Source organism: Pecten maximus, chromosome 5, assembly GCF_902652985.1.
Source record: "Pecten maximus chromosome 5, xPecMax1.1, whole genome shotgun sequence".
Taxonomy (NCBI): Eukaryota; Metazoa; Mollusca; class Bivalvia; order Pectinida; family Pectinidae; genus Pecten; species Pecten maximus.
The window spans coordinates 41,763,155-41,787,729 of NC_047019.1; the positions used below are offsets into that span (position 1 = coordinate 41,763,155).

Consider the following 24,575-nt stretch of genomic DNA (forward strand, 5'->3'; position numbering starts at 1 on the left):
AATTATCATAAAAGCTGTCACCTACCTGTGCAGGTGAGTTTTGTGGTTGAACCAGTTGGACAGTGTCCTGAAGGAGAACTGAGGTACACGTTGATGAAGGACATGGTAACACACGTTCTCAAAGGAATAAATGTTTAGTGTAACCTACAAACAAAACATACACATGATACAATATATTTACTTTTCTCCTTAAAATCATAGCTTTTATAATTTAACATAGCAAAAAAAGTCTTTTCTGATATTTGACAGAACTATTTATAAACTGTGTAAGTATTCCAGAGTATTTGTGTACGAGTGGGGATCACACATGAGGATATTTGTATTCTCCAGAGTATTTGTGTATGAGTGGGTATCACACATGAGGATATTTGTATTCTCCAGAGTATTTGTGTATGAGTGGGGATCACACATGAGGATATCTGTATTCTCCAGAGCCATTGTGTATGAGTGGGGATCACACATGAGGATATTTGTATTCTCCAGAGCCATTGTGTATGAGTGGGGATCACACATAAGGATATTTGTATTCTCCAGAGCCATTGTGTATGAGTGGGGATCACACATGAGGATATTTGTATTCTCCAGAGTATTTGTGTATGAGTGGGGATCACACATGAGGATATTTGTATTCTCCAGAGCCATTGTGTATGAGTGGGGATCATACATGAGGATAATTGTATCCTCCAGAGTATTTGTGTATGAGTGGGACACATGATGATATCTGTATTCTCCAGAGTATTTGTGTATGAGTGGGGATCACACATGAGGATATCTGTATTCTCCAGAGTATTTGTGTATGAGTGGGACACATGATGATATCTGTATTCTCCAGAGTATTTGTGTATGAGTGGGGATCACATATGACGATATCTGTATTCTCCAGAGTATTTGTGTATGAGTGGGGATCACACATGACGATATTTGTATCCTCCAGAGTATTTGTGTTTGAGTGGGGATCACACATGAGGATATTTGTATTCTCCAGAGTATTTGTGTATGAGTGGGGATCACACATGAGGATATTTGTATTCTCCAGAGCCATTGTGTATGAGTGGGGATCACACATGAGGATATTTGTATTCTCCAGAGCCATTGTGTATGAGTGGGGATCACACATGAGGATATTTGTATTCTCCAGAGCCATTGTGTATGAGTGGGGATCACACATGAGGATATTTGTATCATGTAAGTTATCTTCAGAAGGTTTTAGATATGCTTCTAAAGATCAACAAAAGCGATTTGAGGTATTTTTTCCCCTAATGTGTCAAAAAAGATTCAGAAGATGAAAATTTGACCGCAGTAAAAGGCCCAATGACAATTTAAAGACTGATGATGGGACGTGGTTAGTAAGTTTCTTGTAGTTATCTTCAATGGGTTTTTTTAATGATGGATATAACCTATTTGTATACTCTTTGTCAATGTGTTGGATGGGGGTTGAAATGTTGTTCAGCCATTATCTCATGCCTATAATGCCTATGTACCTAACCATTACCTCATGCTTAAGTAACCGCCATAGGTTGAGCACAATTCGTCCAACAATGTGAATCTCTGACATGTGGTCAGCTCCATACTCATCTTTGCTGGCACTAAAGCGACTTCCAGTTTTCTCCCCTGAAATAAGAACAGGAAATCAAACTGTAATCTACCTATCCAATATAAAGATATTACTTACTAAGACCACTGTTACATCTGATTTTGTCCAACTTAATAAGCATTTGCATATACAAATAGCTGTATAGTTGTAATTATATAATGCTGACTTACCCGGTACTCTGGACAGCTTGGAACACAGAGGAATGCTGACTTACCCGGTATTCTGGACAGCTTGGAACACAGAGGAATACTGACTTATATAATTACCTGGTATTCTGGACAGCTTGGAGCACAGAGGGATACTGACTTACCTGGTATTCTGGACAGCTTGGAGCACAGAGCAATGCTGACTTACCTGGTATTCTGGACAGCTTGGAACACAGAGGAATACTGACTTACCTGGTATTCTGGACAGCTTGGAACACAAGAGGAATGCTAACTTACCTGGTATTCTGGACAGCTTGGAACACAGAGGAATACTGACTTACCCTGTATTCTGGACAGCTTGGAACACAGAGGGATGCTGACTTACCCTGTATTCTGGACAGCTTGGAACACAAGAGGAATGCTGACTTACCCTGTATTCTGGACAGCTTGGAGCACAGAGGAATACTGACTTTTATAATTACCTGGTATTCTGGACAGCTTGGAACACAGAGGAATGCTGACTTACCCTGTACTCTGGACAGCTTGGAGCACAGAGGGATGCTGACTTACCCTGTATTCTGGACAGCTTGGAACACAGAGGGATGCTGACTTACCCTGTATTCTGGACAGCTTGGAACACAGAGGGATGCTGACTTACCCTGTATTCTGGACAGCTTGGAACACAGAGGGATACTGACTTACCCTGTATTCTGGACAGCTTGGAACACAGAGGGATACCGACTTATATAATTACCCTGGTATTCTGGACAGCTTGGAACACAGAGGGATACTGACTTACCTGGTATTCTGGACAGCATGGAACACAGAGGGATACCGACTTATATAATTACCTGGTATTCTGGACAGCTTGGAGCACAGAGGAATGCTGACTTACCTGGTATTCTGGACAGCTTGGAGCACAGAGGAATACTGACTTACCCTGTATTCTGGACAGCTTGGAACACAGAGGAATGCTGACTTACCTGGTATTCTGGACAGCTTGGAACACAGAGGAATGCTGAGGTGAGAAGCTCGTTGTAGCAGGTATCCCCAGGAAAAGTTCTGTATCTCATATCCCACGAGTATATCAGGGTCCCACCTACAACATTACAAGTCAATAGTACAACATAGGCATGCAAAGGTAATACTGTTTATGCTAAACGCTTTGTAAAACTGACAATGTTTTTCTTTGAATGATGAATTAACAAGTGTTCCCAACTTTTTTTACTGTCAATCAGTTTTTATTATACCTCAGATATGGTTACAGAGGCAAATTTTGCCCATCAACTAATTTACTATCTTGTTAAGCACATCTGTTTTTCCTCAGTCAACACCACTTCAGGAATATTGTGTGGTATCAATGAATATCAGTAGTTAAGCCATTTCGAAATCTAGCCTACAATTGTTGATTTCAGCTGGACTAAGAATTTACCAAGAAAATGTCAAAGAAAAAGTAAGGCTAAGGCTAAACCTACTTCGCAATAAGATCATCCAAGAACACTGTGTACAGCTCTTCCTCATCCCTAACATAGGTCACCTGAAGGTCGCCAAGGTCAATTCCTGACCTCTGTAAAAATGTGTTTGGTATATCTTCGGTGCTGTCATAGCGACGAGGTGGAGGTGTCGCAGCACCCTTGGCCTTTGTTCTCTTTCCTCTTGGAGTGGATGGTTTCGGGGATGGAGTCCTACATTTTGAGGTTGAAGGTTGGGGTGATTTATTTGCGGTTGACAAAGGTGACCTTGACCTTGAAGTAGATGCTGTAGGTGATCTTGATCTAGAACTACAAGGCTGAGGTGACCTTGACCTATCTAAGCTAGATCCAGATAGTGTAGATGAAGGTGGGGATTGTGAGTTTTTCCTTTTCTTTCTTCTCTCTATCAGTGCTCTCTCTGCATCTGCAGAGACCATGTCTACAATGACAACCCCAGTGACTTGTGTTTTACCCTTTGTTGGGTCCACATCATTGGAGATGGAATAGAATACAGCCTTTACAGCATCAACTTCAGGATCAGGTCGAAGGTCACTCCTGGTCTCAGCATGGAGTTCAAGACTCAGCACTGTAAGGTTCTGTACCTAAAACAAACAACTTAATGGTCAGCAGAACTAGCGAGACAAGCACCATACATACCAAAACTTTTACACAGGAACATGTCCAAGAAGGACAATGTCATTAGGCATGTTTTGATATGTTGGATTATGTAAATATTTCATTATTTAATATAAACATATTTTTTTTTGTTTTTTTCTTGTTTTGTTTTTATTTTTTTTTACATATATTCTGGGCGGTCCAATTCATGGGCGTGCTAATCTGATAAAATTTGATAATGTGCTAAAATCTTATGGTACCAGCAATTCTTACAAACACAATCCAGAGAGTGAATTGATTGAAGTAAAGATTTAAAAAAAAAAATGATGACACACCTCATGGAGTGCCTTGGCTTCCTGTAGATTGTCCTGGCTAACCTTGAACCCAAATGAGTTTTGTGGAGTGGGACCGTCTATCTGTGATGTGTGACCCTTCTGGTCTCGGGGTGTAGCATATTGCTGAAAACAGAATTGACAATTCAGTAAAATAATTGAGTAGTAAATAGCAGTAGAGTAGTAAATAGCAGTACTGGTATAAAGATGAGTAGTTTCCTCAAGTTATTGTAAATGAATAGAGAAATTCTTTAAAATAATCATAAAATAAACAGTCTATTGTATATGTTGAACATCAACATCTTCACTTTCTAACAATTTGCATTTAGTGTTTTGCCTGTTTTTGTTAGCATATTATTACACTGCAATCAATATGGATGGCTTATTACTAGACATCGGGCTAATGCCAGGGTTATTGCCTAATAAAATAAAATAAAAGCTAGGTTTACCTGTAACTGTGATGACTGAAGAGCCTGCTGTAGAGACTTCTTTGTGTTAGATGACAGTCGTCGTGGGAGTGGCACCCTTTTGGGCGTGGCAAATATACCTGGAGTTCTATTACCAATACTGATAGGATGAAATTTTCCATCCTCACTCGGAGTACTTGTAGCACTAGGCTTTCTTCCTGACATGACCGGTGTGAATGCTGAGTTAAAGAGACCCAATTTTTGCCTGCCATGTACAGGTGTGTTTGTAACATCACTACTTACACAACACGTACCATCAGGCATCACAGGTGAGCCAACTATTGCAGTGATTGGAGTCACAGGTGTGTCACCAGGTTTGTCTTTAATAACACCAGTTTCTGTATCTGGAGTGACTGGTAAGCTGTGGCTCATCACAGGAGAATTTTCAGACTGTGAACACATAAATCTGGAGTGTGAGAACTGGGAAAACCTTAATCCAGAAGGCGGAGAAGGGCCGATTACTTCATTATCATCATCAGAGCTTTCCCCGTTTCCTTCCACAAACAGCGTTCGTGTGACATCCAGCTGTTTGCTGTCCTTAGTGTTTTCATTGCCTGCATCATTCTGGTGTATATCCTTTGTCAAAAGGCTGTGCTGACCACTAGTGTCAATTATTTCTGATCGAGACATTTTGTCTTCCTCATTAATCAGTGTTTTATCTAAATTAAGTTCATGTCCAAAACTTCCAATTTCGGAAACTTCTTTTTCATCAATGTTTTTTCTGTCATACTTTTTATTACTATCAATTTTGAGCTGTTTCTCCTTATTCTTCAAGTCCTTCCAAACTTTCCTCCCATATGCCCATTTCTTAACAATCTCTTTACTGGGTGGTGGATTACAAGGGGAGATAATAACAGACCTATCACCCAAAAGAGCAAAACGAAGTTGTGGATCTTTTTCTATTCTGCTCATTAGTGTTTCATTTTCTGATTGACTTAAAACTATTTGGTCTTGTGCCATCAGCCTGGTCCTCCAGGTCTGTAATCCATCACAGTCTGTGTAATTGTAGAAATCATCATAGTCTTTTACCTGAAAGATAATGTATCAAACTTTTACCTGAAAGATAATATATCATTTAAATAAGAGCACTCCCCTTTCTTCTTAACATTGTACACTTATTAAGATACACTTTTAAAACAAGGTGCATACTTAGATATTTCAATGGTCTCATTTTATCTTGAAGGTTATTTTAATTAATCTACCTAAGTTTTGTTACATTACTAGCAAGGTAGAATGACATTTGACTATACACAAGTTTACTCGATCAAACACTACCAATATTATACTGTATAATATACTGAAATGTACCAGGGTATAAACAATCACAGTTTTCATGGTTGATAAGGAATCACAAAAATAAAATACTACAAATCAAATTGAAATACTAGACTACTATTTCTTAACATAGGTTATCCATGGAAGTTTTTACCAGGGAACTATCTAAATAGCCTGAAAGTACAAAAGAACTGTATCCACAATATTTTATGTTATACGGCAATGTTAAGTTAAGGTGAGAAAGGGACACACAAAAAACATTCTTTTTGGAACATAAATCATGCTTTCTAGTTTAAGGAAACATGAAACCTGTTGATTTTAAAATAGCAGTAGTGTAAAACCTGTTCAAAATACTGGTAAGGTTGGAGACACTGAAAAAGTTAGTATAAAACAAAATAGAATTGAAAGAGGAAATTGGTATAACAAGAGTACCGCAGGGAGGAACAATGTACCGTCATTGAATGCCATATAGTGTTACATACTATTGGGAATTGAAATAAGATTTACATCATCTTACACTGTTTGAATGGTGAGGTGGCATGCTTTAATCCTCACCTTTCACTACAAAGTCAATGTTTAATTTTAACCCTCACCTTTCACTACAAAGTCAATGTTTAATTTTAACCCTCACCTTTCACTACAAAGTCAATGTTTTACCTTTCACTACAAAGTCAATGTTTACCTTTCACTACAAATTCAATGTTTTACCTTTCACTACAAAGTCAATGTTTACCTTTCACTACAAAGTCAATGTTTTACCTTTCACTACAAAGTCAATGTTTAATTTTAAACCTCACTGTTCACTATTAATTCAATGTTTAATTTCAATCCTCACCTTTCACTACAAAATCAATGTTTACCTTTCACTACAAAGTCAATGTTTACCTTTTACTACAAAGTCAATGTTTAATTTTAATCCTCACCTTTCACTACAAAGTCAATGTTTAATTTTAATCCTCACCTTTTACTACAAAGTCAATGTTTAATTTTAACCCTCACCTTTTACTACAAAGTCAATGTTTACCTTTCACTACAGAGTCAATGTTTTACCTTTCACTACAAAGTCAATGTTTTACCTTTCACTACAAAGTCAATGTTTTACCTTTCACTACAAAGTCAATGTTTAATTTTAATCCTCACTGTTCACTATTAATTCAATGTTTAATTTTAATCCTCACCGTTCACTACAAAGTCAATGTTTACCTTTTACTACAAAGTCAATGTTTAATTTTAATCCTCACCTTTTACTACAAAGTCAATGTTTACCTTTTACTACAAAGTCAATGTTCAATTTTAATCCTCACCGTTCACTACAAAGTCAATGTTTTACCTTTCACTACAAAGTCAATGTTTACCTTTCACTACAGAGTCAATGTTTACCTTTTACTACAAAGTCAATGTTTAATTTTAATCCTCACCTTTTACTACAAAGTCAATGTTTACCTTTCACTACAAAGTCAATGTTTACCTTTCACTACAAAGTCAATGTTTACCTTTCACTACAAAGTCAATGTTTTACCTTTCACTACAAAGTCAATGTTTAATTTTAATCCTCACTGTTCACTATAAAGTCAATGTTTAATTTTAATCCTCACCTTTCACTACAAAATCAATGTTCACCTTTCAATACAAAGTTAATGTTTAATTTTCTAACAGTTTGAGGAATAGTCACTAACTTACTAAAACATCTTGATATCTTGATTACAAAGCCTGTCAAGAAAATGGTAGAAAACTTTAGATCTCCAGGATCCAGAAAAGATTGACGTTCCAGAAGTAGACAAATGGCAATTACTTTTGCAAATGAAGTTGCATTAAAATTCCTTTCAGGGAAACACATGTACAGCTACATATGATTATAATGCATACCAAGTTTCAAAGAGATTGGTCGAAAAATGTAGGATATCACCAGACAAACAAAAGTTTATACCGGACAGATGGACAAAGCCAAATCATAATACTCTTGTTGACAGGCATATAAAAACAAATCAATTTACTTTAAGCAATAACAATAGGCGAAAGGGGCCTGTATAGGTCACCCATTTCAGCAATTTGGGTCTGTTAGTCATTACAGAGTACATTACTACATACACACTTCTTTAGGAAAAGGGAAATGTAACAGGCCATGTCATCACAACTCTTACAGCGATATATATATATATATATATATATAAGTGCTGTACTGACAAAGAGTAACTTGAACTCTAATTTAAAATATCATGAGATAACCAATAGATTACATCACTATATAAATAACATCATTATATAAATAGTCTTTATATTAAAAAATCAATTTAAGAGGTTGTGACCAAAACAATTTCATTACAAAGACATAAAAACTCCTAAAACTAAGGCATTTTCTATGAATTTGTTTTTCTTTTTTTATAACTCTATAACTTTTATAGAAGCTTGAATTCTGCGACTCATTCCAATCTTTGCTATCACTTGAACTGGTTGTCCTAAACCCCTGTAGCCCCTGACAATGGATGTTGTATTATATTACAAGCTTACAGACATTGGCACAGTTAATTCATACCAGCGGGTGAGCTAGATGTAACTCTATTATGCAAAAGCAAAACCAGAACTTCATGCTAATGTATACAAATACTTCTCCACAAAATCTTCAGTCGGCCAGTTTGAACACATGGTATATCCTGAGGTTTTAACAACACTGACAAGGTTACATATAGGCCACAGCACTCAAATCATCCTAAACTTGCTCATATCATTCTGCTATGCTAAGGAATAAGGAGTATCAAACTCCTGACAAAATGTCACTTCCAGATTTCCTATAGTTTTGAAGTATAAATTCATACACTTCAATAACATATTATATATTATGAAAATGCAGTTGGGAGGTGGAATATATAAAATCAAGATATTTTAAGAAAATTTAAATAAAATTGTCATGCTATTACTATATATCCATTGAAAGGTTTGAGCTACATACAGATCATTAAAAGTGTTCCTACAAACTGCAGACAACTTCAAGAAATAAAGATTGTGCAAAAAAAAAATAATAATAATAATACTTGTGTGGAATCTTAGTGTTAAATCAATGGATATAAAATGCTGACTGAAGATTTTAGAAGAGATTTGTGGTAACTACATGATATATGTTGGCTCACCCTGGTAGACTGAACTTCTAATACTCGCCCACCCAGTTCCCTACAAAGGACACAAAATGCATGCATATCAATCATAGAAATGAGGACAAAATCCCTAAACTGACAAATGTTATCAATAAAGAAAAGCTAAATGATATGACAATGTCATCAATTTTGATTGTATACCCACACACAAGAAAAGCCAATTTCAAAATATGTATAATTTACACAAGAAGGAACAAATTTTCAATTTTTTGTCTGGAAAATATTTTCAAACTTCCTGGTATTTATTTTTGTATATTCAATAGCTCAACTAGACAAAACTAGGATCTGGGTATGACATCAAAAATGATTTGTGTACCAGTTAATTTATGGGGAAAGTTGGACAACACACAGCACTATACCAGAAAATAACAATTTTGTAAAATATATACTAGAGAATATATCAAAAATCAAATTTTTGTTACAAAACAGGGAGATCAAACAGATGCACATTGATTCAAGTGGAATTCAAGAAAATAAAGGAAGAAAACTCCAACTTACCTTGGTCGTTCTGGTAAATCCTCTGGATTACTGCAGTAGGCCCTGACAATCTCCGCTGAGTTCAATCCGTAACTTGTGGCTGTGTTCTGCACCATTTTCCGGCTGGGTGGTAATATATCTGGAGTCAGCACTATGCGGCCTGTCCTGTTATTTAAAGTTCTTTCAAATTCATTGTTGGGATGTGATTGCTTTGAGGTATTATCCAAGATTGTAATTCCAAAACCCTCAAAACTTGTTCCCAACTGTTGACTTGAACTGGAATTTTTCAAAGGACTAGCTTGATATTGTGAATGGGTGTTGTTGTTTCCAACACACTTTCTCACCATACTATCTACACATATCAAATTGTCTGTTTCAATGCTGATTCTTTCCTTGGTAAGCGACGGCATATCCTCGTCTGATCCAGATCCACACATAGAAGGCACACTGCCACTCTTCTCTTTAGGAGAGTGTGGTATGCATGGTGAAGAGGTAGCCTTCTCTTCACTATTACTGGTCAAATGGATATCAGTTTCATCATCGTTTACCTCCAATTGTAGATGCAGATCATCTTCATCATCACTAATATCACTGAATCGATCACTGTGGACTACATTTAGTGACCCATTACTGCAGCTACTCACAGGGGATTTGTGTTCATACAAACCAAATCCTGTATGGCCTTGAGGTGTCCTCATTAACTGAGATGTGTTTGGTGATGATGTGGACATCAGAAGAGGTGGAGATCTGGAGTCATCAGTAGTAGCACCAGTTTTGGGATATTTAGGTATATTTGGAGGTCCAAGGTCAGGTGGCGAGTTAGATCTATCACTTGAAGACATAGAGGTATGTTTCTCGTAAACTGGAGAACTAACTCTCTCCAGGTTAGATGGATTTCTTGCATATGACTTCCCACAAAAGTTCTCAATGTCTGCTGTAGACAGCGGTGTCAGCCTGATAATTGCTTCCTTTAACTTGTTTTTCTTTTTATAACTTTTATTCAAGCTTGAATTCTGTGACTCATCCCAATCTTTGCTGTCACTTGAACTGAAGTCTTCGAGAGATCTGGTCACCCTTTCCTGACCCAGACCATACGCTGGAGTTTGTGAGGATGGACTTCTCAAGGACACCGATGAAAATGGTTTAAAGTCAACATCACACATGTTAACTTGGTTCATAATTGGCTGATAAACTGGAGACAAATCACTCCCTGAAGAGTTTATTCTAATTTTTGCCTGCATTGCAGAGTAGACAGGTGACTGACTGTTGTCACTGACAGGCAGGACTGGGCTCTGTGCCTCAGATGTGGACCTTGTCAGGCCTTGATGGTCCCGTGCCAGTTCCTCTGGGGACAAGGGCAGTGGGGGTGAAATGTTCCCTTTTTCTGAATCAGAAGATGAAATAAAAGACATCTTGAACATGGCATCATCATATCTGATCTTGAAATCCTCAGTGTTTTCAGTGTAAGAAAGTCTAGTGTCATTAAGATTTGCAATTGTCGCTTCGTGAAGTAATGAAAGACAGTTCATCAATTTTCCAGCCCCAGGAGCTTTCTTACGTCGTGACTTTTTACCTAGGAAGGCTATCTGAAGTTTCTGGTTTCTAGTAAGTTTCTTTTTCTTTCTGTTGCTTTTAGATGATGATTTAGGATCATCAGAATCAATGTCTGCCTGCTGTTCCTTACTGTCATTGGACCAATCATCACAGGTTTCTGCTCCCAAACTAGTTTTTTTCGCAGGAGAAGACCGACAAGAAGAATCTTCAGAATGGTCGTCGAGACTTTTCCTCATCTCCTGGCATCCTGACGACTGGTCTTCATACAAGTCTAATTCCCCGCCACTGGATGAATCTGAAGTTCTGCTGTTTAAAGCATAATTCTGACATTTTGGTTGTGCCACTAAAAAGTCTTTCACATTTACACTTTCATCCTGACCTATCTCCAATCTTTCTAAGCATACTGCCATTTTACGATGGCCTTTGAATCTTCCAATCACAATGTAATCTATTCCAGCAACCTCCTTTTTTTTCTTTTTACGTTTTGTTCTTTTTAACTCTTTATTTTCTTTCTCAAATGTGTAATCCATATCACTCCCAGAGTTTTCCGTACTTATCCCTTTCATTCCTTTAGACAATTGTTTGTGGCTTACCTTTTCACCTCTTGCTAAGCTGAGCTTCCTTTTTTGCAGTTTGAGCTGGGGTTTAGAAATGTCTGGAGCACTCATTGAACTTTCTGAGGAATCCTTTCTAGAAGTTGTCCGAGATGACAGCTCTGACCAGGATGCTGAAATGGGGGAATCTATTTGACCTTGACAGGGAAGGTCTTTCTCGGACAGACAGTAATTTTTTACTGACTGATTAGGTTGAAGTTCAAACTCACTTTTTAGTGTCCTCAACTTGGCTTCCAGTTCATTCCGATTACAGATGATATCAGAATCAAACAATTTGTAGTTTTCTAGGCCAAAGCCATTACAGTTATGACGTATTGGACTCCTACCAGCGACAGGTGTCTGGCTGGTAATAGGGGTTAAGACACCATTAGATGCCTCTGTCAGGTTGACATCCTTCAAAATCACGTTCTGGATTTCCTCCCCATCTGGGTCTATAACAGGAGGCACATTATGGATGTGACCATTAGCTGTGATTTTGAATCTTCTCTTTGTAGATAGATTTCTTCGGCGGATGACCTTGAGACCTTTGTCATTGAATCGTATGTCCTGACATCCTTCATTAGTGTGTAAGCCCACAGAAGGCACAGCAGCTGACACAAAACAACCACCATCGACTCTATCCCTCTGAAACATTTTTCTGTCAAGTTTATCATCTAATTTGTCCTTCAACGTTGATGTCATAAGAACCTGTTCAATAATATTACTAAAATTTGGGTTTTGTTTACTGCCATAAGAGGATGCTTTAGTTGGTGATCCATGATCATCCTTTTGTGGAAGGACTTTCAAATGAGTAACTTTGGTCACATGATTATTTATATTCATACCCTGAAGCTGATCCCTTTCTTGTTCTAGTTGGATATTACTAATAGACGGTTCATTGTCTTCACCTAAGATTTTTGAATTCAAAAGTTTTTCAAAAATGTTTCTGGTGTGTGAATACTCACGCACCCCAGTTCTTGGAGATACACTAGAATGACTGGCACTGTGAAAATCTTTCTTATCAGGCAATGGAGTTTTGTGACCAGAGGGACAGCCCCTCTGGTCACTAAGCCCTAAAAAATTACCGGTGTTCTGTTTTTCAATTTTCTTCATCTCAGTTAAATTTACACCACTTGGAGTCGAGCTGTTTACAGACTCTGTTATCGTGGCTTTACCTCTCTGGTCACTATTCAAATCATTCCCATGTGTGTTGTTGTCTCCTTTCATGTGACCTTCAAAACCTTGACCTTGCATGTGATTTCCAGGCACATGAGCCCCAGGTGTTTGACTTTTAGGCATGTATCCTGTAGGTGTGCCAGTCCCTGGTACATGACCTCTAGGTATTGTCCCTGGTACATGACCTCTAGGTATTGTCCCTGGTACATGACCTCTAGATATTGTCCCTGGTACATGACCTCTAGGTATTGTTCCTGGTACATGACCTCTAGGTATTGTTCCTGGTGCATGACCTCTCATTACATATCCTGGCATGTGACCTGTTGGCATCTGATGCAATATTTCACCTTGCATATGATCCATATGACCTTGAGGCATATGACCACTCATCATGGTTCTCTCTGGCATGTGACTATCTGTCCTGTGACTTACAGACATCCGACTCTCAGGCATGTGATTTCTCACTACATGTCCTCCTGGCCTTTCACCTATTGACATTTGACCCTCATGCATTATTCCTCCTGGCCCTTCTGGTCTGTGAACTACTGGATTATTGTCCCCTGACATGTGGTCTGCTGCATCATCACATGTTCCATGCTCTCCATTATTACTTGAAAATCCATTTTTCTGAGAAGAATGAATTTCTCCTTCATCTTTATGGTTTGTAGTAGAATCAGAGTTTGGAGAAATGTGATAATTATCCCCACTCTTATCCTGTTGTTCTCCATTTTCTTGCTTATGCTCCCCTGATACATTTTTTTCTTTTGGAGTTTTCCCTGTATCAGAATCAAAAGAACTGTATCCTTTGCTCAAGAAATTCTGGAATTGACTAAGAAAGCTATTCTGTTGTGATCTGCCTTTCAAGCCTTGAGCAGGAGGTCTTTCATTTCCATTCTTGATGTCATTTTCTTGTTTTAATTCCTTCCTCTTTTCATCACATTTCTGGTGATTTTGATTAACATGATCCTGTTTTTTATGGCAATGGCATTTATCCATATTACAATTGCATGACTTCATAGTAGCTGCTGATGGTAAACTAGAATTATGTCCTTGAACAAGCTCTTGTTTTGATTGAGTTGACATGTGTTCCTGGCTATCCCTGCAAATGGTGTTTAGCATGGGTTGAGCATGGCTCCTGTATTCATCAGAGAAATTCTGTGTGCCTGTGTTAGCTGCAGATCTATTAGCTTCTTTCATGGCCATTCGTTCCTGCAACATTTTCTTTAGGTGTAGATTGCTGATGTTTTCAGATAACTTTGCTTTCAATGTCTGTTTTTGTTGACTTGACCCTGCTTCAGTATGGTTCTCTCTTCCATGATTTTCAAATTTATCACAATCTTCGTTTAATCTTGTAGTTTCCATGGATGGCATCACATTTGGAATTGGTTGAGTGTATGACTGACTTGAGTTTGGAATTGGTTGAGTGTATGACTGACTTGAGTTTGGAATTGGTTGAGTGTATGACTGACTTGAGTTTGGAATTGGTTGAGTGTATGACTGACTTGAGCCCGAGTTATCAGAATCCCTGGGTTCTGGCACAACTCCAAACAGATCTTGGGCAAGAGTATTACGTGGTTGATGTATGCAAGACATTTCTTCTGTTGGACCATTCTCAGTATTACAAGGCAGCTCACCAGTGTCTGAATATGCAGCCTGTTTCTGGGTACAACTTGCGGTGCTTTCCAATCGAATACGTTTCACTGCTTTTTCTACATCTGTGGTTGATAAATTTTGAGTTTTTACAATTTCCCGTCCAATTTTTAACAAGCTATATCGCCTAGCATCCATTGGATGCATCCTGACAAATTTAACTGTGTTTGAGCTGTCCAATGGTCTTTTCTTATGGAATTTCAAGCGTTTGAATACTGGAGTAGGAACTTGAAATGAAAATGTATATGAAGCATTAGAAGCTGTTGGCTTTACTACACAAGTCCTGTCCGCCACTGAATTGGACCTACTCCTTGGCTGTGTAGGGGTCGTTGGACTTTGTGGCATAAGTGGATACTGTGGAAGCTGTGGATTGGAAGGTGTATCATACTTCCGTGGTCTCCCACGCTTCTTGATAACAGAGAGTGACCTCTGCAGTTTTGGAGACATCCCTCCTGCTGGACCCCCGGTTCCCGGGGACTGTGATGATGTTGGATGTCTCATTGGAAACTTCATAGAGCCATGGGTTGGTGTGCTATACTCCCTTGTGCCATAAGGTGGAGCATTATTCACAGGAGAAAAGTTACCTTTGGATACTGGACTCCTGTCTTGTGGGTTCCAGTATGGATGGAACTGTTGATGACCTGAATTATGGGACTGTTGATATGTACTCATGTTAGACTGAGAATCGTTCCACATTGGTTTGTACTGAGGAGAAAACTGCTGATAGCCCATTTTGCCATGAGGATCAGAGTGGCCAGAATGACCTTGATGGCTTTGATGACTTTGATGATGACCTTGGTGAATTGGTTGACCTTGATGCATGTGTTGACCTAAAGTTGGATGACCTTGAGGTTGGCAGCCATGAGATGAATGACTTTGAGCATGCAAGTGATGACTTTGAGATGACTGACCTTGCTGTGGATGACTTTGAGATGACTGACCTTGCTGTGGATTACTTTGAGATGACTGACCTTGACCTGGTGACTGGTAATTTTCCAAATGTTTGTCTTGATGAACATTTACACCATAGTGGGGATCTTTGTTAACACTTGATACCAAACTTTGAAGACTTTGAAGACAGGAAAATGTGTCATTTTTCTTTTCCTGTTGTTGGCTTCCTGCAGCAACTGCAGATCCTTGAAAATTTCCTGGATAGTCAAGCTTAGGACTCTGTGATGTTTGGGAGGATGGTCTGGAAAATGAATTATTTATGGGTGTGTCCTGAACAGGAGATGATAGCAATGATGACTGTGACTTAGATGATGTATCCATGAACAAATCTTCCTGACTACCAAAAAGAGATGAGTTTGACAACTGACTAGAATCTATGATGTTGTCCCCCAAGGATGAGCGCCTGTCTTGACTGGAAGGCTTCACTTGAGTCAATAGATCGGAAACCTTCTGGGGCTGGCCTTTACCATCATACGGAGATAGAGGTGAGGTGAGAGGGCCAATGTTAGGTGTGGGCATGACTGGGGTTGTTGGGCCAACAGAGGTACGTGAGGAAGCAGTGGATATATTGGAACATCGACTAACACTCCTCTGCACAGGCTCTGTCTGACTCGAACAGTCCTCATCCTCATCCCCCAGCAAAAGTCTTTCTAGAGTACTTGTTGGTTTTGGAATATTTTCATCTTTTGAGGGTTGGGCTCCATTTTTATTTGTTGAAACTTTAATTGGCCCATTATTACCAGACTTCAATGGTCCTGAACAGACCTGAGTTGTGCCAGGCAATGTCTGTGATTTCTTTGTTTTCCTGCATCTCTTTGCTGTACTTTTACCAGTATTGGTCCACTTCCCACTAGCATTTTGCATGCCTTTTTTCCTACCTTGGGGTTGCCCTTGTGTTGGTGCCTGGTTTCCATGAAATTGCTGCGGCCATTGCTGTTGGTTTGGATGCAGCTGCATTTGCTGTTGGTTACCATGGTATTGGTTGTACTGGTAACTACTATGATTGTAGTTTTGATGTGGCATTTGACCTCTGGCCTGTTGATCTGTGACTTGGTTGTACTGGTTCATGTATGAGCCTGTATTGAAGTTCCCACTAGACTGGTTTCCGTAGTAGTTTTGGTTATAGGTATTATAGCTGTGATTATCAGCACTAGAGTAGTCACCCATGCACATTTGAGCTGGCTGCATGGGTGTGATTTGACAGTTCCTATTGTCACTGGTATCCAACTGGGAGGTGGTTGAGGTTGCAGTGGGTGACTGTAGAGGCTGCATGGTTGTGAGAGATTGTGGTGACGGCATGGAGGTGTTAGGTGATTGGAGTGTTGGAGACTGTCGTGTGGATAGTGGTGACTGAAGGGAGGAATGAGGTGAGGGTAGCACAGGAGAGTTAACTGCCTCTATTGGCATCTTGACTGTCTGCAGGGTCTCAAGTGGTGAAAGGACCGGTTCTGTGGTAGTCTGGAGCTCCCCTCTAGGGACATGCTGTACTGGACTTGTTGTATTGTCCTCTCCCCAGCCCTGGTTGCCCTGCCCCCAGGACATGGCCATGTTATTTTGTGAAGGTGATAGTTCATGTAGTTGTTGAAAATTTTGACCCCATCCACTGCTGTCGTAATTATCTCCACTCTGATTTCCAAAGTTGTTATCCAGGCCATAGTTACAGTTGTATCCCTGCTGTTGTTGGTATCCCTGATTATACTGCATGGAGGAGTTTCCCTGGCTTCCATACATAAACTGGGAATTATCTTCAAACATCATCTGTTGGTTTTGATATTGGCTTGGACTTTGCTGATACGGTTGATGGTCTTGTCCCATTTGGGTGAACGTAGGCATGATGGGTTCAGAAACTTCCAGTCTCTTTTTAGCTTTGGATTTTGCTGAAAAAATATAATGACCATTTATCAAACTCAGATTCATTAATGGTATTTAAACAGAACTCAATGGTAGGTAAGATTCAATGTACAGTTGGTCAACTTTAATTTTCATCCATTTGAAATATGTTGTTTTATTTGAAATATCAAATAAAAACATTGCCAAAATTACAGATTTTCTCTCTCCAGTATTATAGGATTATGTGATATAATGCTTTGTATGCCTCAGTGAATCCTATACTTTGGAACACTAAGTGCAAATGGTATTCCTTACCTGGTTTTTCATCAGCTGCTCCATCAAATTGTGGAATATTTTCTTCAGCTTCATCATCATCAACTGCCTGCTGAGAGTCATCCCACGTGTCATCCATTCCAGTCCAGATGAAATCTCTCTCGCCAACACCACTGGAGGGAGACAGGACATAGTTTAGTACTACATACAATACATATGGTAGGGGAGGCATATTTTGGATAAAATTAACAAGCAATTCACATGTGAATTGGGGGGATGTGAAGAACACAGTTTTGTGTGAACAGAGAGTATATAACAAGAGATGATCACTTGTATAGCTGTATGTAAAGTCCCTCACCTCGGTCCCTGTACAGGTTTCTCCTCTTCCTCCTCACCCCACATTCTTTGTGACATTTCAAGTGTCTCTGCGTCCTCTGACATCCCCTCAAGGTCATTGTCAGGCTGCTGTGATGTGTTATGAAGGACACTGTCTTCTTCCTCTAGAGCCTTTATCTGACTGGCTGCTACCTGAGAACATACTGGGGAACTCTCCTCTGCAAGAGATGCCAACATCCCGGCAAGTTCCTGGCTAGACCCTGCAAAACATAATGCAAAGTTGTTTTTTTAGAAGAAATGGTCAGTCTCTATACATTTTTCCAAAATATTTTTGTAACACTTTTACGTCACAAAAGAAATAGAGGAAATTGAATGGTTTACATATAACATATATTCATATGATATTCTGTCATAGGAGATACAGAATATATGTTATATTTACCAAAAACCATTCAATTTTCCATTTATTTCATATGTCAAAGACAAAAAATAAAAAAAAAATAAATAAATAAATAAATAAGAAAATCTATGCCTTAAAAAAGTGCAGGAATCGGTACCATAATCTATGACATCACACCCTTACGACATTAACTTCACAACATGATGGCACCATTTTGAATGGGGTGCTCAATGCAATTTTAACGTATTTTCTGCTGTTACTTGGTAGGTTTTCCTTATAATTCTATCAAAATCTGCAATGTAGTTGCATGAATACAGCAAACAGCCACTTATTTTACATTTGCCTCAATTGGATCTGAACCAAAAATTTGGTGATTTTTTAATGAGGTGAATAGAAAGCACCACTTTGATTGGTTAAAAACAAAATCTATATCATCACAGTGATGATATAAGATTCTTATATCAAAATTTTTATGAACTTAAACTGGTAAAAATGTTATTTGATCAAAGTACCACATCAACTAAGCAATGAGAATAAAGTCTTAGTTTATTGTGGTACTTACTCTGAGATTGTAATGATGGTAAACCCTCGGCTGATCCCTCACTGAAACTCTGACTAAAGGACACAACTCGTTTGATGGACTCTAGACTAATCAGTGGTGCCACACCTTCCTCCTCCTCTAAATCCACTGTGTCCTGTGAGCTGGATAGGTCTTCTGTTATTTGAAAGCAGAAAGGAATATCGGGAATAAATATCAACTTCCATAGAACTTGCCTTATGTTAAATATACCATTAAATGTTATTAAGCTTATAAATGGTCTCTACACAAATCCTGATTCAATTACATATACAATCTACATGATTTATCTTAACTAGTAATTACTTCTTCGTCTATGACAGGTGTAATTCCTTGCTAAACATAGGAAGTGACATACCTTCTGCCTGCGACATGTGTAGGTCCACTTCAGAGGCGTGTGTTGTCTGTGATTGGTCATCGCCCTGAGATGCCTCAGAAGTTGTGTCAGATTGGCTGTCCCTGTAAACATGTTCATACACATTATAAAACATATTGTATTGGTTAAGTAAGGATGGCATTTTCAGTCGAAATAAATGATTTGTTTTATATTTAATTATATTTAATAAGTGTGCAAATAGTTCACTGGACTAAATCTCAATCTCAATTACTGACCCCATACATACTTCGAATTATTCATGGCTGACAATAAATCGATGTTTTCTTGATAATAACCCTATCTATAAACGTTACATGTCCAGTGTCTTCGTGTTGATCGCCGCATGTCAGGCTCACATCGAAAAGTTTAGTTAATTTATATCTCAAACACAACAAAATAAAAATACTTTTCATCAATTATACCTAGGCATTTTATTAATTAAACAAACTATGTATCGGTTACAAAATATTTAAATCGCGTTTAACAGATAAAGCATAAGAAGTACAATGCACACTTACGTAAGTTGTTAGGTTTATATAAATCTGCTAAAGACACGTGCGTTTACGTAATGTGCATATATAGTATACGGAATGCCGATCGGTTGGAGAATGCATGATTGAATGACAAATAATCGATTTACTTGGATATTTATGTATAAGTTTGAAACGTGACACTCTGAATATGAGTGAAGACATCGCTAATTGTTTGTGTTTGAAATTGGTCCGCTTGTTTTACAGTTCCGTAAAATTTACTCACCGACCGCTGATTTCAATGGCGACGAAGCTTATCGACTACCGAAATGTGTTACCGGAGTGATTAAATGTCATGGCTTCTAAATACACCTTTTATCCATATACTACTAGTCAACAGTAAGAAAATGTCACACATTAGTGGGACATGTGTACAAGAAGTTGGGTGGTAGTCCATCAGAAGCAGTGAAGGCTATAGATAAACAATAATCTACAGTCAACATTGCATATAACAAATTTCTCAGGACCATTACATACCTCATAATATTCAAATTTGACTGTGATGATTATAATAACTCTCATTATACTAAACTCAAAATCATCAAATAGGCTGGTTTAAAATTTGAAACATTGTAAGGTAGCTTAAAAAATTTCACCACATTTTTTTCAAATGAATACATGAAAAACTCCTACAACTTACATGTAAGGTTGAAGCTCCAAAACAATCTCCTGAAATCTCTGCCTGTGCTCCATATCACTCTCTGTTATTTCTACATTTTCATGCTCTGAAACATCAACATCATGGTAATTCACCTCTTTTCTTATTGTATACCAGAAATTTAGGTTGCAGGAGGAAATAATTTAAAAGTATCCATCATCAATTAGCAGTGAGTTTAATTAACAAATGGTGGTCTGGAGTAGTTCAGGTATCTTTTAACTTCTGCTGGATCATTAGCCAACCTTTCAATTTTTTCAGGAAGACCATCACATGACCAATTCTGAAAATGTCCTTGAGAAGGACATATGTATCTTATTGCCAAGAGTCCAAGGAACCTTAACAGTCACCTGAGGTCTAGTGTGTAGACTGATAGATGATGTTTTGCTTTTAACAACACCAAGACCCTTAAATTTTGCCAAGATATTCTTTGGATGATTTCCTTTATGTTTCTTAAGCATTATGTGTACATAAAAAATAGATTGTTTTTGAGATAATTGGCATTTTACATTGTTTCTAAAAAAATAGATTTTCAAAATGGCTGCCTACAGCAAAATTTTACATTTGACAGACGCGAAAAATAATTACACTTTGATCCCAAGAGTTACTGAACAATCCTACAAAAACTCATTGTAATACATCCAATGGAACTTGAATTTATGTTTGGAGAGGTTTTTCAAGGTGGCTGCCATGACAGTCATAGTGGATTTCAAACTGGCTGCCATGACAGTCATAGTGGATTTCAAACTGGCTGCCATGACAGTCATAGTGGATTTCAAACTGGCTGCCATGACAGTCATAGTGGATTTCAAACTGAGTTGAAAATAACAACACTTAGTCAGGGCCAGGTACTTAGCATTACTGTCAAGTGTCATCGAAATCCCTTCAGTAGTGTTTATATTCAATATAGAAAAGTTTATGGATGATGTACGACAGATGCACCATAATGCACAGCGGCAGACAAAGACGGATTGCAATTGGTCCTTGAGCCTTTGGGAAAGTGTTAATTGTAAAAACAAAACAAACAGCGAAACCGAATAGGTGTAAAAATGCAGTCATTCAAGCTTAAACACATTACATATTGTAAATTGAAATACTGCATAGTAATAAATTTTCCATTCTGATAATGTAAATGAAAGAGTTTTGAAGTTGAAGACAGCTTAGAACAATAAGTTTTGTATTTCTGACTATCCATTTTCATGGAACCAGTGAAATAACAAAATTGAAATCTCAAAAATAGCAGAAGATACAACTACAGCCCTAAGCTGACATGTGTACAAAGTTAGAAGCTCAGTGGATAGACATACAGAGCTCAATTTAACATCCCTAGCAAACACGTTTCATGGGGAATAATCGAAGAACAGAGTTGAATTATACCTTGAGAATCAGGTGGTGCAAGCTGTGAAGACTCGCCTCTATCCCTTCTCCTTTGTTTCTCATCTTCCCACAAAGCTGCTAGTCCAGGGTTGGTACCAACATTGGCTGAAGCGGGTAGAAACAAATACACTTACTGATAGATAAAAATACACCTTTATATAGGACCGACAGTTAGAATGGTATGGCTAGATGTATACTAGTATATATTAATCTATATTAATCTCTACCATCTATACCTGTAGTGTGAAGGGGATGTGTTGTATTGCCCTCCATCTTTATAGTACATACATACTGGGTTACCTACCATCTATACCTGTAGTGTTAAGGGGATGTGTCGTATTGCCCTCCATCTTTATAGTACATCTATACCTGTAGAGTGAAGGGGATGTGTTGTATCGCCCTCCATCTTTATAGTACATCTATACCTGTAGTGTAAAGGGGATGTGTTGTATTGCCCTCCATCTTTATAGTACATACATACTGGGTTACTTACCATCTATACCTGTAGTGTTAAGGGGATATGTTGTGTCGCCCTCCATCTTTATAGTACATACATACTGGGTTACTTACCATCTATACCTGTAGTGTTAAGGGGATATGTTGTGTCGCCCTCCATCTTTATAGTACATACATACTGGGTTACTTACCATCTACCTCTAGTCTGTTAAGTATATCTGCAGCTACAACATCCACCTCCAGTTCACATGCACTCTGCCTCTCAGTGTCTATACACAGTTCACTGAAATATACATTATTTTGATATATGTGAAATATGTGATAAGTAGTGGTTATACTGTCCTCTTATATTGAACTAATTAAGCAAAATAGAAGTCTGAAAAAATCTAGAAAAGCAGGGTTGTGTAATATCAATGTCATTGTCTGATTTCTACACAATATTGGAAACCTTAGCTTTGACAAAATATTTAGATCTTACATGAACTAGCTATTTACAATTTCCAGACAGTAAAAATTTCTTTAGAATATCGGTCAAAAAGTTCAAACTCTTTTGTGAATAACTTGGCAATGGTGCTCTCAATGGCGACAAGCACAACATTTCAGGTTACAGTCTTAATTAGTCAGAAACATTTTGCCTGATAAAAAGTGTTGCTAGTTCAAGGATATAAAAACTTTTTTTTTTGTTCAGCAGTAAATACTTTACATTTTTAACTCATGATAGAATTCCTGATGTTATCAACAACTGTAATCACAAGATTTTTTTAACTAAGGAAGATTTGTGCCTAATGCTAGTATTATTATATGACCCTGGCTGTTCCAAGGAAATTAAATGCCATTAAACACTTATCAAATAGATATCTAACACTCATAACAAATTGATGAGTATTCCTTATCATTTTGATACATAAACTCTATCAAACCTATATTAAGTCAACGTAAATGACTTTGAAAGTGCTGTGAATTTAACCTTTCACTGATTTATTGACTGACCTTAAGATGTTGGTGTTGTCCCAAATGGCTTTGCGCTGGTTGTCATCATGGCTGAAAGACAGGGACTGAGGGGTTCCCATGCTACGATCATTTGATCCCTGACTTCCTATATCCATAATGTTACCATTATCTATAGAGGTTTAACACAGTATAATCATTAAAAGGTATTACTCATTTGCAAATATATTTCTATACTATTGCAAACTAAAATAGTCAATTTTCATAAAAAAATCCAATAAAACCCAAAGAAGCCAAGAGGCCCAATGGCCGTGTTTATTACTCATCTGCTTCTAATGCTTTGAAGTTTATCAAGATCATTAATGCAGATGCTAAGCTGATTACCACATTTTTCAAATTGAAGAGTACTGAGAAGTTACAGATTAAACATTTTAATACATTTGACCCATGTGACCAGTGACATGAAGTAGGTCAAGGTCATTCCATACATGCCATATTTTTGGGAGACCAATAAGGGAGATTGATGATTATTTTAAGGGAATTTTGCCTAAAATAAGGGAGATTTGTGCGCGACATAAATATCAACATTTCTACTCAATTTTTTAGCAATTAACTACTTTTGAAAGTGATAAAGAATATTTGTATTTATTTTAGATATTAATCATATTGTATATGCAAACAACAAAAAGGTAAAAAATGCAATAAGTATACATTCAGATTCTGATGATATGAATTTTTTTTCCGATTTTTTTTTTTTTTATGCAACACAAAAAGTTTCACAGCTTTATGCATATTGCATAACAGCATTTGAAAAGGGTATATTATAATTACATGTAGCTAAAGATTAAGACAAGCAAGTTATTCATTTATCAGTTTGGATTTTCTTAAAAATAGAAAGCTTGATCCACTCTGAGGGAACACATCAGTTGTAAAAATCACCATGAAATGTCCTGTGGGATACCTTATGTTGGACCATTTAGATATAAAAATATTCCAAGTGTGCAAGTGTATACATGAAATTATGAGAACGGAAGATGTTAATGTTAGGAGACTGCAGTAAATCTTATCACGTTCATTCTAGATTTTGTATATTGTCTCTGTCATGGACTGTACAGTCATTGTAAACACCATGATTGACCACTTTGTAACGACCAACAGATGTGCTAATTTTGATAGTTTTCTAAAAGAAAATATCGGATTTCATCTTGCTATCACTGATCAACGATACACATGGTAAATGAAAAACACGTGTGATTTTGCGTCTGACCAGACTGAGACTCTGTATCAATTATCATCATCAAAGTATGGTCCTAAAAGAAAACAAACCATGATTCAAGTCTGTTAGCTAAGGGGGTTAAAGTTGTTT

The 24,575-nt window shown here is 37.7% G+C and overlaps 1 protein-coding gene across 1 annotated transcript in view; it reads right to left on the bottom strand.

Annotated features, from left to right (window-relative positions):
• The window catches only part of LOC117328070, a 92,339-nt gene that overhangs the window by 11,833 nt on the left and 55,931 nt on the right, over nt 1-24,575 (bottom strand). Inside the window, exons 8-23 of the mRNA XM_033885408.1 lie at nt 23,252-23,381; nt 22,453-22,544; nt 21,806-21,910; nt 20,414-20,498; nt 19,226-19,326; nt 18,853-19,005; nt 17,913-18,150; nt 17,597-17,727; nt 9,549-17,328; nt 9,027-9,066; nt 4,609-5,655; nt 4,163-4,285; nt 3,216-3,814; nt 2,724-2,839; nt 1,493-1,611; nt 26-144 (exon numbers count right to left, since the gene is read on the bottom strand). Coding sequence (XP_033741299.1) covers nt 26-144; nt 1,493-1,611; nt 2,724-2,839; nt 3,216-3,814; nt 4,163-4,285; nt 4,609-5,655; nt 9,027-9,066; nt 9,549-17,328; nt 17,597-17,727; nt 17,913-18,150; nt 18,853-19,005; nt 19,226-19,326; nt 20,414-20,498; nt 21,806-21,910; nt 22,453-22,544; nt 23,252-23,381 — 10,978 coding nt within the window. The remainder of the gene's footprint in view (nt 1-25; nt 145-1,492; nt 1,612-2,723; nt 2,840-3,215; nt 3,815-4,162; nt 4,286-4,608; nt 5,656-9,026; nt 9,067-9,548; nt 17,329-17,596; nt 17,728-17,912; nt 18,151-18,852; nt 19,006-19,225; nt 19,327-20,413; nt 20,499-21,805; nt 21,911-22,452; nt 22,545-23,251; nt 23,382-24,575) is intronic.